Source organism: Trachypithecus francoisi, unplaced genomic scaffold (genome assembly GCF_009764315.1).
Source record: "Trachypithecus francoisi isolate TF-2019V2 unplaced genomic scaffold, Tfra_2.0 Lachesis_group5, whole genome shotgun sequence".
Lineage (NCBI taxonomy): Eukaryota > Metazoa > Chordata > Mammalia > Primates > Cercopithecidae > Trachypithecus > Trachypithecus francoisi.
Genome location: NW_022681470.1, coordinates 14,103,750 through 14,118,835, shown reverse-complemented (window position 1 = coordinate 14,118,835; position 15,086 = coordinate 14,103,750). Strand labels below are relative to the sequence as shown.

Genomic DNA, 15,086 nt, shown 5'->3' with positions numbered 1-15,086 from the left:
TCAGAAGATCTATGTAACTTGCCCAAGGTCATAGCTAACAATACAGATGGAATTGGAACTAGGAGACTCCAAAGTCTAAGTTTTTTTCTACTGCTTCCTAAGACCGTTTCTTGAGAAAATTAATTTTTCTTTTCAAATTAATACAGTGTCAGTGATCACTGAAATATTGGTGAAAAGAATGAAAGAAATGAAAGTTACTCCAATGAATACTTACACTATTTAGCTCATTCATGGTAAGTCGTCTGAGAATAAATTCAGAAATGCTCTCTGTAGTAGACATGACAAAGTTCTGAAGAACAGTAAACACCTCATCTGTAATGGGGAAAAATGCATGCAACTAAAATGATAGCAGTTCTTCGGTACAAAACACACCAAATATTCTAGTAATTGTACAACTGGGCTAAGCACATGAATCACTTGCCAAAAATAAACTGCAATAATATAATCATTATTCGCTCCATGGGGAAAGCTATACTTAACCTTAAGTCACTTAGGAGCCCCAGTTGTAGGTAGAATGGATCAGGGACACTCTTCCCTTCACCACTGAACACAGCTATAAACCCTGGACAGCATGCACGAAGCAGCTATTTGAAAACTCGACAAGGAAAAAATAGCAGGTGGATTCAGAGAGAAGTAACACTGAACAGTGGTGAGTTTACTAATGTTTCTCCCTCTGGTCCTCCTCCCAGTTGTAACCAGATGCAGAAGCAGTCAACAAGGTGGGCAGCAGAATGGGCGCCAGCTTTCTGGTCAGGGAATGACCAAGGAACCTTCAAACAAACTCCTAGAATTAATAAGTCCTTCAGCAAGGTGACAGGATACAAGGTCAACAAACCAAAATCAATCATACTTCTATATATTAGTAACATATAGTTAAAAAGTGAAAATTTTAAAACTATCAATTATAACAGCTTCCCCTCAAAAGAAATCATTATAAATCTTACAAAATCTGTGTAAGATCTATATGCTGAAAACTATAAAACTCTGATAAAAAAAATTGAAGACAACCTAAGTAAATGTAGAGACAGGCCAGGCATGGGGGCTCATACCTGTAATCCCAGCACTCTGGGAGGCTGAGGTGGGCAGATCACCTGAGGTCAGGGGTTTGAGATCAACCTGGACAACATGGCGAAACCCCTGTCTCTAAATAAATAAATGTATGAAAATACCATATTCATGCATTAAAAGCTTCAGCATAAGAAAGCAATTCCCCACAAACTGATCTATGTATTTAATGTAATTCCAGTCAAGATCCCAGCAGGACCTTTTTTTTTTTTTTGTAAGTACATGTAAGTTGATGATATAATTTATATGGACAGGTAAAGGAACTAGAATAACCAAAATATTTTTGGACAAAAAAGAATTCGGAAGGAACCACACTACCTATTTTAAGACTTATTATAAATCTACAGTAACCAAAACTTTGTGGTATTGGCAAAGGAATAAACACTTAGATCAAAAGAACAGAATAGAGTCCAGAATTACACCAATACAAATACAGCCAAATTAATTATTTGTAAACAATTTTTTGAGACAGAATTCACAGAGCACTCAATTCCCCCATTAAAGGTATCTAATTCAATGGTTTCTTGTATAGTCACAGATATGTGCAACCATCACCACAGTCAATATTAGCACATTTCATCACCACAAAGAGAAACTTCATACCCTTTAAATCATCAGGCCCTTAACCCCTGTTTCTTCCCAGCCCTGAGCGACCCCAGTCTACTTTCTGTCTCTACAGATTTGCCTATTCCGGACACTTCATTTAAATGAGATCATATAATATGTGATCTTTAGTGATCACCTTATGATAACGTTTTCAAGGTTTATTCATGCTGTAGCATGTATTACCGCTTCATTCCTTTTTATGGCTGAATATGTATAAACCACATATTATCCATTCCTCTACCCATCTACTTTGGATTGTTTCCATCACGGCCAATTAATTTTTGACAAAAGTGCAAAACAATTCAACAGAGAAAGGATACTCAGGCTCCCCAACAAATGGTGCTGGTGCAACCACACACCTAAAGGCAAAAAAACTAACCTTGACCTAAACCTTACACCTTAAAAATTAACCCTAAATATATCATAAATCTAAAAGTAAAATAATAAACTAAGGAGAAATCCTGTATGACCTGGGGCTAAGGCAGAGTTCCCAGTCATAATACCTACTGCATGATCCATAAAACAAAACAAAAATAAACTGGATTTCATCAGAATAAAAACTTGGTTCTGCAAAAGACACTGTTAAGAAACTGAAAAGATAAGCTGCAGACAAGAAGAAAATATGTGCAAACCATGTATCTGACAAAGGACTAACTAGGCAGAAGACTTAATAGACACCTCACAAAATGCTGTATCTATCACTCTGAGAAGTGTTCATTAAGAGATTACACATATTAAAAATTACTTTTAAATTTTAATGTTACCCAGGGGCTATATTATATGGCCTCTGGAGTAGCTCATGAGTCACATGCCAGGTCAAGAAGCCATCAGCAAATGATTGGAAAGTAAAAGGCTTTATTAAAAAATTTAAAACTATAACCAATGAATATGGGAAAAACAGAATACTCTTATTTTCCATATTCCATACTACTCTTTCTGCCTTTTCGTTCTCCTATATATACAGTCAACTCTTTAAATATCAAACTCACATTAATAGCATAAAATAGTTTTATTTTCCTTGTATACAACCAAACTCATTCAATTAAAATAAATTTGAGATTTCAAGGGAAAGCTTAGGCCTTGGAGAAGAGAGAACAAAATGATACGAAGAAAAGTAGCTGCCTTCAAGGCAACCAATATTATCATCCCTACCCCAGGGGGTTCCTCTTAATTACCACAATACAAAAGAGCCTCTGTCTCACCCTCAAGGCACATCCCTTGGTCACTGCCACATCTCTGAATTTAACACCCTGTCACAATATACAAACTGTGGTCAAAAGTTCAAGCCAAAATAAAAATGATGGTTTGGGGCCAGGCACAGTGACTCATGCCTATAATCCTCATGCCTGTAATCGTAGCACTTTGAGAGGCCAAGGCAGGCAGATCACCTGAGGTTGGGAGTTCAAGACCAGCCTGACCAACATGGAGAAACTAAAAATACAAAATTAGCCGGACATGGTGGCACATGCCTGTAATCCCAGCTACTCGGGAGGCTGAGGCAGGAGAATCACTTGAACCTGGGAGGCAAAGGTTGCAGTGAGCCGAGATCGTACCATTGCACTCCAGCCTGGGCAACAAGAGCGAAACTCCATCTCAAAAAAAAAAAAAAATTATGATTTGGTTTCCTTCCCTATGCCTCATACAATTTGTAGTAGTAAACTGAATCCCAAAAGAAGTGGTACCAGAATTGGTCAAAAAGCGATCACAGTCAAAATCATGATGAAGTAGCACTTTATACCCATTAGGATGGCTATTATTTTTTAAAGCCCATTAACGAGTGTTGGAGAGGATGTGGAAAAACTGGAACCCTTGTGCACTACTGGTGCAAACGTAAAATGGTTCAGCCACTGTGGAAAAGTGTATGGCAGTTCCTCAAAAAATGAGACAGAATTACCATATGATACAGAAGTCGCACTTCCAAAAGAATTGAAAGCAGGGACTCAGACAGACATTTGTACACCCATGTTCACAGCAGCACTATTCACAAAAGAGAAGGTGAAAAAAATCCCATTGTTCATCAACAGAAGAATGGATAACTAAATATAATCTAGCCAAAAAACAGAATACTATTCAGCTTTTTAAAGGAATCAAAGTATGATACATGCTACAATATGGATGAACCTAGAAGAAACGATGTTCAGTGAAATAAGTCAGACACAAAAGGACAAATGCTTATGATTCCACTTCTAGGACGTACCCAGAGGAGTCAACCTCATAGAGACAGAAAGTAGAATGGTGACTGCCAGGGCCTGGGGAAAGAGGAAAATGGGGAATTAGTGTTTGACAAGTACAGAGTTCCAGTTCAGGAAGAGGAAAATTGGAGATGGATGATGGTGATGGCTGTACAACAGTGTGGATGTACTCTATGTCACAGAACTGTACGCTTACATATAGTGAAAATGTAAACTTTATGTATAAAACTATCTATGTGTAAAACTATGTATAAAAAGCTATGTCAGGAAGAAAAGTTCCAATAGACAAGTGATTACTCCCACAAAAAAAGCGAGACTCAGCAAAGAAGACCAGCCCACCACAGTGACCAATTCAGCCATCAGTGAGGACAGAAGCAGTAATAATTACTGAAGGCTCATATAATCCAGTGTAATGAAAGGGAAGCTATATTGTAACTAAAAGTATGTTTCCTCAAATTTAAAAATAAACATTATACAGTTATTGCAGATTAAACATATAATCATGGAAACATCATTTTACAAAAACTGTATCTGCAGAATGGCAATCCCTGAATCTCATCTGATTAGGCACAGTAAAGTGGTATTGCACATCACAGGCTGGAGGAAAACACAGCCGTCTGGACTGCCGTCACTGTGGATTCGCGATCGCAACCTCAAGGGCGCGCTCAGCAAGCCCAGCAATCCTACAGCACTGCCTTAGAGCACTCACAAAGCCTCCTTCCCAGACAGATGCTTATACCCTGTCCTCAAACTGCCAACACTTCCACCCCACCCTCACTCTATCTCCTCTTTCCTTAAAAAAAGAGAATAAATTAGAAAAGAACTTCTACAACCTTCTATATCCACCCACCTGCACTCATCTCTATCAGTGCTCCTTTGGAACTTTCTAGAACCACTTGTGTCCTGGATTCCATACACTCTCACCTATGCTTGGATGCCAGTCAGCAAATACCACCCCTTTATGTCTTCAAAACCTCCCTCAGTGAAATCATTTCCAACAGCACATACACACGGCTATATTCACCTCTTAAGGAAACAAAAAAACTTCTCGTTCCTCACCACCAATGGCCCCATTTCTCTGCCCCTCCACACAAAAAACTCGCAATTTTACTCACTATTTTCATTTCTCTCCCTGAGCGGCCCCACCACTGCCCCAGATTGCTTCCATCGAGGTCGCCACTGATTTCCATGTTGCTAAACTGGACAGTCAATTCCCAGTCCTTCTGTCAGGGCATCAGCAGCCTCTGGTGTGGGATCCTGCCCTCCTTCAGGAAACACATTCTTCACTGGCTTCCTAGTTTTCCTCCTCTCTGGCGATGAATTCCCCTAGGTATCCTCTGCTGTTCCTCCCTAACCTCTAGCATTGGTGTCCCCAAGGTACTTGGACCCCTTCTCCATCTACACTTGCTCCCCAACACTCTCATCCAGTCTCACGACTTCAAATACTACCTGTATGTTAATGACTCCCAAGTTTCTAACTCTAACTCATAAATTCGAGAAGAGGGAAGATGTTAGGTTAAGTCTTCTTATTACAAAGAGTAATAATAATAGGAGCAGGAGGCCGGGCGCGGTGGCTCAAGCCTGTAATCCCAGCACTTTGGGAGGCCGAGACGGGCGGATCACGAGGTCAGGAGATCGAGACCATCCTGGCTAACACGGTGAACCCCGTCTCTACTAAAAAAAAAAAAAACACAAAGAAATTAGCCGGGCGAGATGGCGGGCGCCTGTAGTCCCAGCTACTCGGGAGGCTGAGGCGAGAGAATGGCGTAAACCCGGGAGGCGGAGTTTGCAGTGAGCTGAGATCTGGCCACTGCACTCCAGCCTGGGCGACAGAGCGAGACTCCGTCTCAAAAAAAAAAAAAAAATAATAGGAGCAGGAGGAAACTTTGGGAGGTGAAGGATACGTCTATGGCCTTGATGGTGGTGATGGCTTCACAGGTACCTATCCCCAAATTCATCAAGTTGCACACATTAAATATGTAAAGCCTTTTAACATGTAACCTCAATAAAGTAGTTAAAAAAAATAGTATCTTGTTGAGAAATATCTATATATGTGCTAAAAATCCTTTTCTAAAATGCATGGATGTAATAAGTCAAAACAGGAAGACAAAGAGTAACAGGAGGGCGCTAAACAGGTAAATTCATTCTTAGGTTGCATGTGAGTACACAGGTGTTTAATTACTTTGCATCCTAACTTATATATAACTTACGTATCACACAATATTTTGTTTGTATTCAAAATTATGGCCATTTTTCAAGGGCACATGTGAGCCAGTTCTACACTGAAAGCATTGAGCATAGGAGTAAACAATCAGGACAGCTCCAATGAATTCAAATGTATGCCCTTAAGGAGTTGAAAGTCTTCTAAAAATTTACTGTATTTTCATAGCATTTGGTTCTGCTACTATCATTATAAAAAACAGGGTATTTCATAAGCATATATTAAAATATAATCGTATCAATTTTATTCTCAGGTTTAACCTAATACTAATGCTCCTCTAGAATTTTTAAATAGGAAATTTCTAAAACTGCAAACGACACTGGTCAGGAAGGACTGGGAGGTTCACCTGTCACTACTCTCATCTCTGATGTCTATGGTTTTTCAACTGCTGTTTTACATACCTTAGTTTAAGGAGAGAAGAAAGAGCTCAATGCTTCTACCTATTATCACTAACTTTCTCTGTGAAGTATTTTCTACTTAAAAGGTACTCAAAGGTGAACATATTTAAAAACAAGTAATTATAAAATCACTGCCAAGAGTGGCAATCAGAAATGGATCCTGCTTAAACATATACAAAATAGTGACCATTTAAAATGGTCTGGAAATCAATAAGCACACACACATTTTTCTAAAAAGCAAATGAAATTACATTATAGTAACCAACGCATGGAAACCACTAGAGTGTCAACTTACGAGAACAGATGGTTGCTCCTTCAACACTGTATTCCCAGCGCCACTGCGAGATTCTCAATAAATTATTTAGAGTTAAGTTTTCTATTTTAAAAAGTCAGAAATTTCTTCTCACTCTAAATACCAATGCTGTATCAAGCAAGACACCAAGAGAAAGAACTTCTCCTCACCATCTTGGGCACTGGAACCTTTCAACCTGCATGTGTTCAACAGCTTCAACAGCAACTGGAGGCATCTGTCAGTCTTCAGCAAGGGCAGGTAGGCATTGGTACCAAACTTCATAAGCACATCCAGAAGAGGATCTAAGAATATCCGCAATACATTCTCTGTTCTCTGCTTTCCACTAGACATTAAAAGACGTGCCAAAATCAACCATTTCAAAAGCATAAGCAAATTGCTTCCCGCCTCTAATTGGGTGAAAACTGGTTAGCTAACGGATCCAATTAGACAAAGTTACTCTCATGAAAGACCCAGACAACCAGCAGCTATGAGGACTCATCTTCTGGTCCGTGCTTTCCCGAGTGTAGCGACTCACTAAAGAAAGCACAGGGAAGAACCACCGTCCTCAACGCCAGGCACCAGCAGGAAGGAAATCCTATACCCAATTTATGTGTAAATTAAACTGATGAGACCCTGCTTCCATAATACAAAAATATAAAACCAAAACAAACATAAGTTAGTCAAGGAAACAGAACATGTTTTTAAAAATCCAAAACAAACAAACAAACAAAAACAACTAAGGATTTATTAAAAACTGTTTATAACCAACTTTTTTTTTTTTTTTTTGAGATGGGGTCTCACTCTGTCGCCCAGGCTGCAGTGCTATGGTGTGATCACAGCTCGCTGTGGCCTCAACCTCCCAGGCTCAAGCAATCTTCCCACATCAGCCTCCTAAGTGGCTGAGACCACAGGTGTGAGCCACCATGCCCGGCTAATTTTTTAATTTTTGTAGAGACGGGGTCTCACTTATTTTCCCAGGCTAGATAACCAACTTCAGTCTTTGTCTAGAAAAGAGATTTGGTGTAAGTCAAATTTACTGTATACCATGCAAATATCCTACCTGTTCTACCTAAGGATGCTGCTTATTGCAAAACTATAATCTAGTGAAAACTGATCTGCTTCCATTCTCACAAAATATAAATCAGATTGTTATAAGATTGTTTTATCTTTATTGCTATTTTTTTAGATTATGTATTGTACAAAGGAGTCAAATCCAGTAAATCTCTTTACCTAAACTTACACTGGAATCTTGTAATCCACTTCTAATATTCTGATCTAAAACCAGTGATTATGGTATATAGTTTTTTAATCTTCTCTAATTTAACATTAAATTTTTTTCAGACAGAGTCTCACTCTGTGGTCCAGGCTGGAGTGCCATGGCACAATCTTAGCTCACTGCAACCTCCGCCGCCTGGTTCAAGTGAACTTCCCATCTTGGCCTCTCTAGTAGCTGGGACTACAGGCATGTGCCAACACGCCCGGCTGATTTTTGTATTTTTAGTAGAGACAGGGTTTCACCATGTTGGCCGGTCTGGCCTCAAACTCCTGATGTCAGGTGACCCGCCCACCTTGGCCTCTCAAAGTGCCGGGATTACAGGCGTGAGCCACCATGCCCAGCCATCTAATTAACATTAAATTGTTAAGTTTAACATTTAATTTACCAATTTAAAAGCACTAATATGCCCTATTCCTATTTATTATTAACTTTAAACATTTCTTCGGTATACGGTGAATGTTCTAGTACCCTCCCTTAATACCTTGTGATCAACTCACTTCAATCATTCAAAAATCTGAATACACATCATAATTCTGATCAGGATTTTTTAAAATAGGCTTTCTTTTCAGTTATAGAAACAATTACCTATATTGAGTCTTCATTCCTTCCACATCCACAGCCAGCAAGACCATCAGAGAAACAAGCTTGGCTTCAAACCAATCAGGCAGAAAGCAGTTTTCTCCTGCTTAAATAACAATAGTTAAGGTTTGCAAAGCATTAACAAAATCCTTCAAGGATGATGCTTCAAAAAAAAAAAAAAACCCCACTAAATGATTATGCCTTATTAAATTATGAGAGAAATACAATTGAGATGAAATACAGTAGAACACCCTAGAGCATGGCTCATTATAATACGTATCTATTTCAACATGAACAAAAAACAAATTTGTGTACCTGCTACATGCCATGCAATTACCTGGGTGCTGCAGACACAGTGGTTCCTGTGCTCATGGAATTTAGTATACAGGAGAAAAGCATTAATCAAAGAATAAATACATAGAAAATTGCAATTATAGTGAGGGCTATAAAGGAGAAGTAAATGGCGCTAGTGGAGTCTACACTAGGAAGATGTGCCCTTATCTGGAGAGTAAGAGGAAGTTTTCCTGCAGAAATGACAGTTGGGCTGAGTGTGACAGCTCAAGAGGAAAGATGAAGGGACATAAGAACTTTCTAGACAGAAGGAAGAGCACATCAAAGGTCTTCTGGCACAAGAAGGCATGCATATTCCAGAAAACAGAAGTATGCTCAGGTGTGCACTACGTGACAGGGAGTAGCAAAAACTGAAGTGGCATAAACAGGCATAAGAGAGACCAGGAAACTTTGCAGGCCATGCAGAGGACCCTTGTCCCTGCCCTAAAGGCAACAGGAAGCCACCGAAGGTTAAAAGGAATAAATACAAAGAAGTGGAGGAAAAATGTCTAAGATCAAAATTTGTATTTTGAAAAGATTTATCTAGGTATCATGTGGAAAAGATATTGCAGAGGAAGCAACAGTAGATGCAAGGTAACTCGGTAAGAGGCAATTCTAGTATTTCAGCTGAAATGAGTCTTCCCTAAAATGTGACCAGCAATGAGATTAAATGAAGACACAAAGGCCATGGCCTCTCAGGCCCCTATCTGAGCCCCCAGTGGATGTCCACTTTAGTAGGGACTAACATATTTACTTCAAATAATCTTCCAACGTAATAGCATAGGACATTTACTAGACATAGACAGACCAAAAAAGACTAAAAACACAAAAGACAAATGTTCCAAGAAGCATAAACTCATGCATTTTGGAAGGATAATTATCTCATCATTTAAGACCTAGTACACGGTCAGCTTAGAGAAACCAGGAGATGAAAATGACTTTGTGTGAGACACAGCTAGGAAATTTAAGACATGTTAAATTCGAAGATGCAATTTTCCTAAATTATCACCAATGACTTTAATGAAAAGGAAGCATTAGGAATGTAAAAAGAATCCTAATTAATGAATCTGTTAAGAGCGCTTCTCTAATGCCTTACATATTTCCTCAAAGAAAGGATCTTTGTAAAATTGATGTTGCAAAGTATCTGCTGAAAAAGAAACTAACAAAACTATCCTTTTAAACACAGCTTTTGTTTAAAATTGTTTTTCATAATCAGTTCATACTAAACGTAGTGCTTTAAAAATGAAAAAGATAAACACATATTTCCAATGCACATATTTCCACTACAGAGGCTCCAAAGCCATATCTGCAGTATCTAGTTCACAGGGACCCAGTAACTGTAGAATAAATAAATTACTTTGTGTCCACTTCTTAACTCTGGCAACTTATTAGCTTCCTTAAACGTAAAGTAATTTAAAATCTCAAGTCTCAGAAGAGATAAAGTATTAATACAAGTTAGGAGACAGTATCTTTCCTTTTTTTTCACATTATTTTACTGAAATACAAGTTTGGCATCAATAAATCATCATATATTTCATAAAGCCTAACTCTTGGTCTGAAAAACTAGTTAAAAGTTCTTTAAAATATTTTGGTTATATCAATCGATAAAAATGATTGCAGACTTACTTTCCCAAGCAGATGACTTAACATACTCTTGAATAAGGCTCTTCACATAAGCATTTAAAGACGTCTTGTGAAGTCCAATGGAGCTACACATTGGGGATGGCTTAAAATAGCTTTCATTAACACGTAGCCAGTCACACAGCTGGAAAAGAAAACAGTTATTACTTTATTTTAAAAACCTAACCGAACAAAGGGTTTCTAACCTCCTTAAACCAATTTTCTTTATTTCACAATAAACTGAATTTAAATAATTGAATACAAAGTAATAAACCATTTACTAGCATACTTGAGTTCCACAGACAGTAAAAACAAAAAAACTAAGTGTATATATGTATGTATGTGTATATGTGTGTTATATATGTGATATATATGTGTGATATATATGTACTATATGTGATATGTGTTATGTATACGTATATGTGTATATATACATATATGTGATATATATACACACATATATATGTGTGTATGTGTTTTCTGATCTCCTTGAAACAATGTATAAACTTCATTAACAGGCAAGAATTTCTAATGTAGCTTATATAAAATGTACATTTTAATGAGGTAAAGATCTCTATAAAAAATAATGCATTACATAAAACAAATTACAACCTTCAACTAAAACTTTACCTTTGAGAGAAGGTAGAATTTGAAAATTAAGTTATAATCAAGGTTCCTACCCTCCTCACAAGTTTATTTTCTATCATACATGCATATTAAAATACTGTATATTAATTTAAAAGAGAAACACTGTCCAAGGCCTTCTCCATTACATCTCTTAGAAGGTTTGCACATAAAAGTCACATAATTTCACAACTCATCTTTGGTCACGTGTAATGGTCAAACTTTTGTTTTAAAATCTAAATATGTTCTCAATTTCCTTTTTATAATATCTGTCTTAATAAGCAATTCAATAACTGAGTTTAAATATGAAGAAAATAATTATGAAATGAGTCTTTCTAAAAAGTAAGCATTTTTGAAAAATTATTTTTTGTGTACATTAGGGTTATCCAAAGTTTACTACAAGGAGGCAAAGGAAGAACACATCATTCGACCAAAGACGAAACTGATGGATGACTCTGGATGAATGAAGTGGTCAGGACTAAAAGACACCACACAAGTACAATGAGTGAGCAGGCCAATAACGCTAGAGGAGGTTGTTCTATGTAGGTCTTTATCAAGTCGGATAATCTTAAGATATTATCTGTCTAACAGTGAGGTCAGCCGGTATTTATCTTCTAACAGTATATACTTTTCTTTGTATTCCTCTAAAACTGGCCAGACTACATTTCCTAATTATTCCTGTAAAACATGTGAGGCTTTTCAAAGCTTGTATTTCCACAGGCATGATTCTGCTGTACCAAAATTATTTTTGACAACTAAACTCTAATTCATATTTGATATTTTTCTTTCCCTCTATCAAATCTGTCACAAAATTCAGAATATTTTCCCTTCAAAGAGTTTTCATGTCAGACTTATGGTTTAAAATGACATTTAAATGGCAGTCTCTGGGTAGGCAGGCTCCCTTGATTCCCCATTAAAATACAAATCTCAAAAATCTATGTGGACACATAAAGAGAATGAAAGGACAAGCCACAGACTGGGAGAAAATATTTGCAAAACACATATCTGATAAAGGACTGGTATCCAAAGTATTCAAAGAACTTTTAAAGCCTCACCATAAGAAAACAAACAACCTAATTTAAAAATTTGCAAAAGAACTGGACACCTCCCCCAAAGAAGGCATACAGATGGTAAATAGCATATACAAAATGCTCAGTATCATCTATGTCCAGGGAATTGGGAATTAAAACAGTAAGACACCACTATACAGCTATTGGAGTGGCTAAAATCCAGAACACTGACAAACCAAATGCTAAGAGGATGTGGGGCAGTAAGAACTCTCATTCTTTGCTGGTGGGAATCCAAACTAGTACAATTCGAAAGACAGCTCGGCAATTTCTCATAACACTAAACAGAATCTTATCACTCAATCTGGCAACTGTGCTCCTTGGTATTTACCCAAATAAGATGAAAAGTTATGTCCACACAAAAACCTGCACAAAGATGTTTACAGTAGTTTTACTCACAACTGCCAAAACCTGGAAGCAACCAAGGTGTCCCTTAGTAGGTGAATGGATAAATAAATGGTGGTCCATCCAGATAATGAAGTCTTAGTCAGCACTAAAAAAAAATGAGCTATCAAGCCATGAAAACACAGGAAGGAACCTTAAATGCATATTACTAAGTCGAAGAGCCAATCTGAAAAGCCTATGTCCTGTATGAGTCCAACTATGTGGCATTACAGAAAAGACAAAACTAGAGACAGTAAAAAGATCAGCTGCCAAGGTTTGGGGGAAAGGAGGGATGAACAGGCAGAGCACAGATAATTTTTGGGGGCAGTGAGACTATTGTGTATGATATGTCTGTCAAAGCCCATGGAATGTACAATGCGAAGAGTGAACCCTAATGTGAACTATGACCTTTAGTTAATAATAGTAATCAATATGTGGGTCATGAATTGTAACAAATGACCCACATTGATACAAAATGTTAACAATAGGGGAAACTGTATGTAGGGATGGGAAGAGTGGTATGGGAGTATGTGGAAACTCTCTGTACTTTTTTTTTTTACATTATTACTTTATTTTTAAAATATATTGAGACAGGGTCTCGCTATGTTACCGAGGCTGGTCTCAAATTCCTGAGCTCAAGCGATCTAGCCTACTGGGCCTCCCAAAGTGCTGGGATTATAGGCATGAGCCACCATGCCTGGTCGGAACTCTCTGCACTTTCTGTTTAATTTTTCTGGAAACCAAACACTGTTTCAAAAAATAAAGTCTATTAATTAAAAAACTATTTAGAGTGAGCTACATAAAAAAAGCCATTTCTACAGGTTTAAAATGACTGAATATCAATGACTTTACATGACTTAACATTTATAATAACTAGATATTTAGATAATGGGAACACTATGTACAAAAGTTATAGGATACAGTCGAATCTACACTAAAATATATATACATATATGTAAGTGCTTTCCAACAAAAAAAAAGAACTGAAATCTGGATTCAGCTATAAACAACCAACTAGAAGCTTCCTGAGGGTAGTCAACACGTTTCTCTCACTGACCACAGTATTCCCAACACTCAGCACAGTGCATGGCCTGTGGGAGATGTGCAATACATAGTTCTCAACAAATGACTCCAAGACATCAGGAGACAGGCAAAACAAACCAAAGGAGAGTCAAAGATGAAAACACACCAAAGCATCACAGAACCGAAAAATCAAGGGGAACAAAGAAATCTAACAGCTGGTTCCTTAAAAACAAATAAACAATACAACAGGCAAACACCTCACTCCTTAAACCAGGGCGAAAAGACATTATTGGTAACAGCAGATATTTACATTTAATACGGGCTAAAGGCAGCCTAAAGCATTTTTACACGAATTTTATCTTTTAAAACTCACAACTCATACCATACAACAAAATAAATTCCAGCCGGATTACAGTCCACAATTTTAAAGCTATGCCTATTAGCTGTAGTGAATAGGCTTTATTTGAACACCTGAACAAACAAAATTGGACATCTGACCAAACAGAAATAAAATACATTTTAAAAATACTGTTAGTTTTTTTAGGTGTGATAAGGGATTATTTTTAAGCCCTTTAAACTCCTTATCTTTTAGCAGTACATACTCAAATACTTATAGATGAAAAATAAGATTTGATAGGATTTGATTCAAAATAATTGGGAGAGGAAGGGAGAGTACGAGGTTCGGGTCAAAGAAGATGGGCCAGTCAGGTGCGGTGGCTCATGCCTGTAATCCCAGCACTTTGGGAGGCCAAGGCAGGCAGATCACAAGGTCGGGAGTTTGAGACCAGCCTGGCCAACATGGTGAAATTCTGTCTCTACTAAAAATACAAAAATTAGCTGGACATGGTGGCGGGTACCTATAATCCCAGCTACTTGGGAGCCCGAGGCAAGAGAATCGTTTGAACCTGGGAGGCGGAGGTTGCAGTGAGCCAAGATCACGCCATTGCACTCCAGCCTGGGCAACAGGGCGAGACTCTGTCTCGGAAAAAAAAAAAAAAAAAGACCGTAGATGGTGGGTGATGGGTACATGAGAGTTCATTATATTCTTCTAAGAATTTAAAAAATTTTTCAGAGTAAAAAGCTACCAGGAAAATAACTAAACAAAATCAAAAATCAAAAATGAAACTGAAAAGATGCCCGAACTTACAAACTATAAGAGAATGATAAATTATAACTCCATTGAAATGCCTTTTCCCATCCTTTTTTTTATAGTTACACTGAAATGCCCTTTCCCATCCTTTTTTACCAATCTGGGAAAATGCGTTTTCCCAGATTGGTAAAAAATCCTGCTTCACAACAGGCACTATCATACCCTGTGAAATTCCTGCAACCCTATGGTAGGCCCCAGAGATACCGAGGTCCTAACCCTGGAACCTGTGAATGTTACCTTATGCAGCAAAAGGAGCTTT

General features: G+C 37.7%; 1 protein-coding gene across 5 annotated transcripts in view; it reads right to left on the bottom strand.

Moving 5' to 3' along the window:
• Positions 1-15,086, bottom strand: part of TARBP1 (TAR (HIV-1) RNA binding protein 1) — an 84,350-nt gene that overhangs the window by 44,480 nt on the left and 24,784 nt on the right. For 4 of the 5 annotated variants that reach the window (XR_004434468.1, XR_004434469.1, XM_033200619.1 and 1 more), the window contains exons 10-13: positions 10,586-10,724; positions 8,636-8,735; positions 6,945-7,117; positions 215-312 (exon numbers count right to left, since the gene is read on the bottom strand). Coding sequence is in view for 3 of the 5 variants with exons in the window: in XM_033200619.1 (XP_033056510.1) it covers positions 215-312; positions 6,945-7,117; positions 8,636-8,735; positions 10,586-10,724 (510 nt within the window). In the remaining 2 variants the exon portion in view is untranslated. The remainder of the gene's footprint in view (positions 1-214; positions 313-6,944; positions 7,118-8,635; positions 8,736-10,585; positions 10,725-15,086) is intronic. The other variant, XM_033200620.1, reaches the window with a different exon arrangement.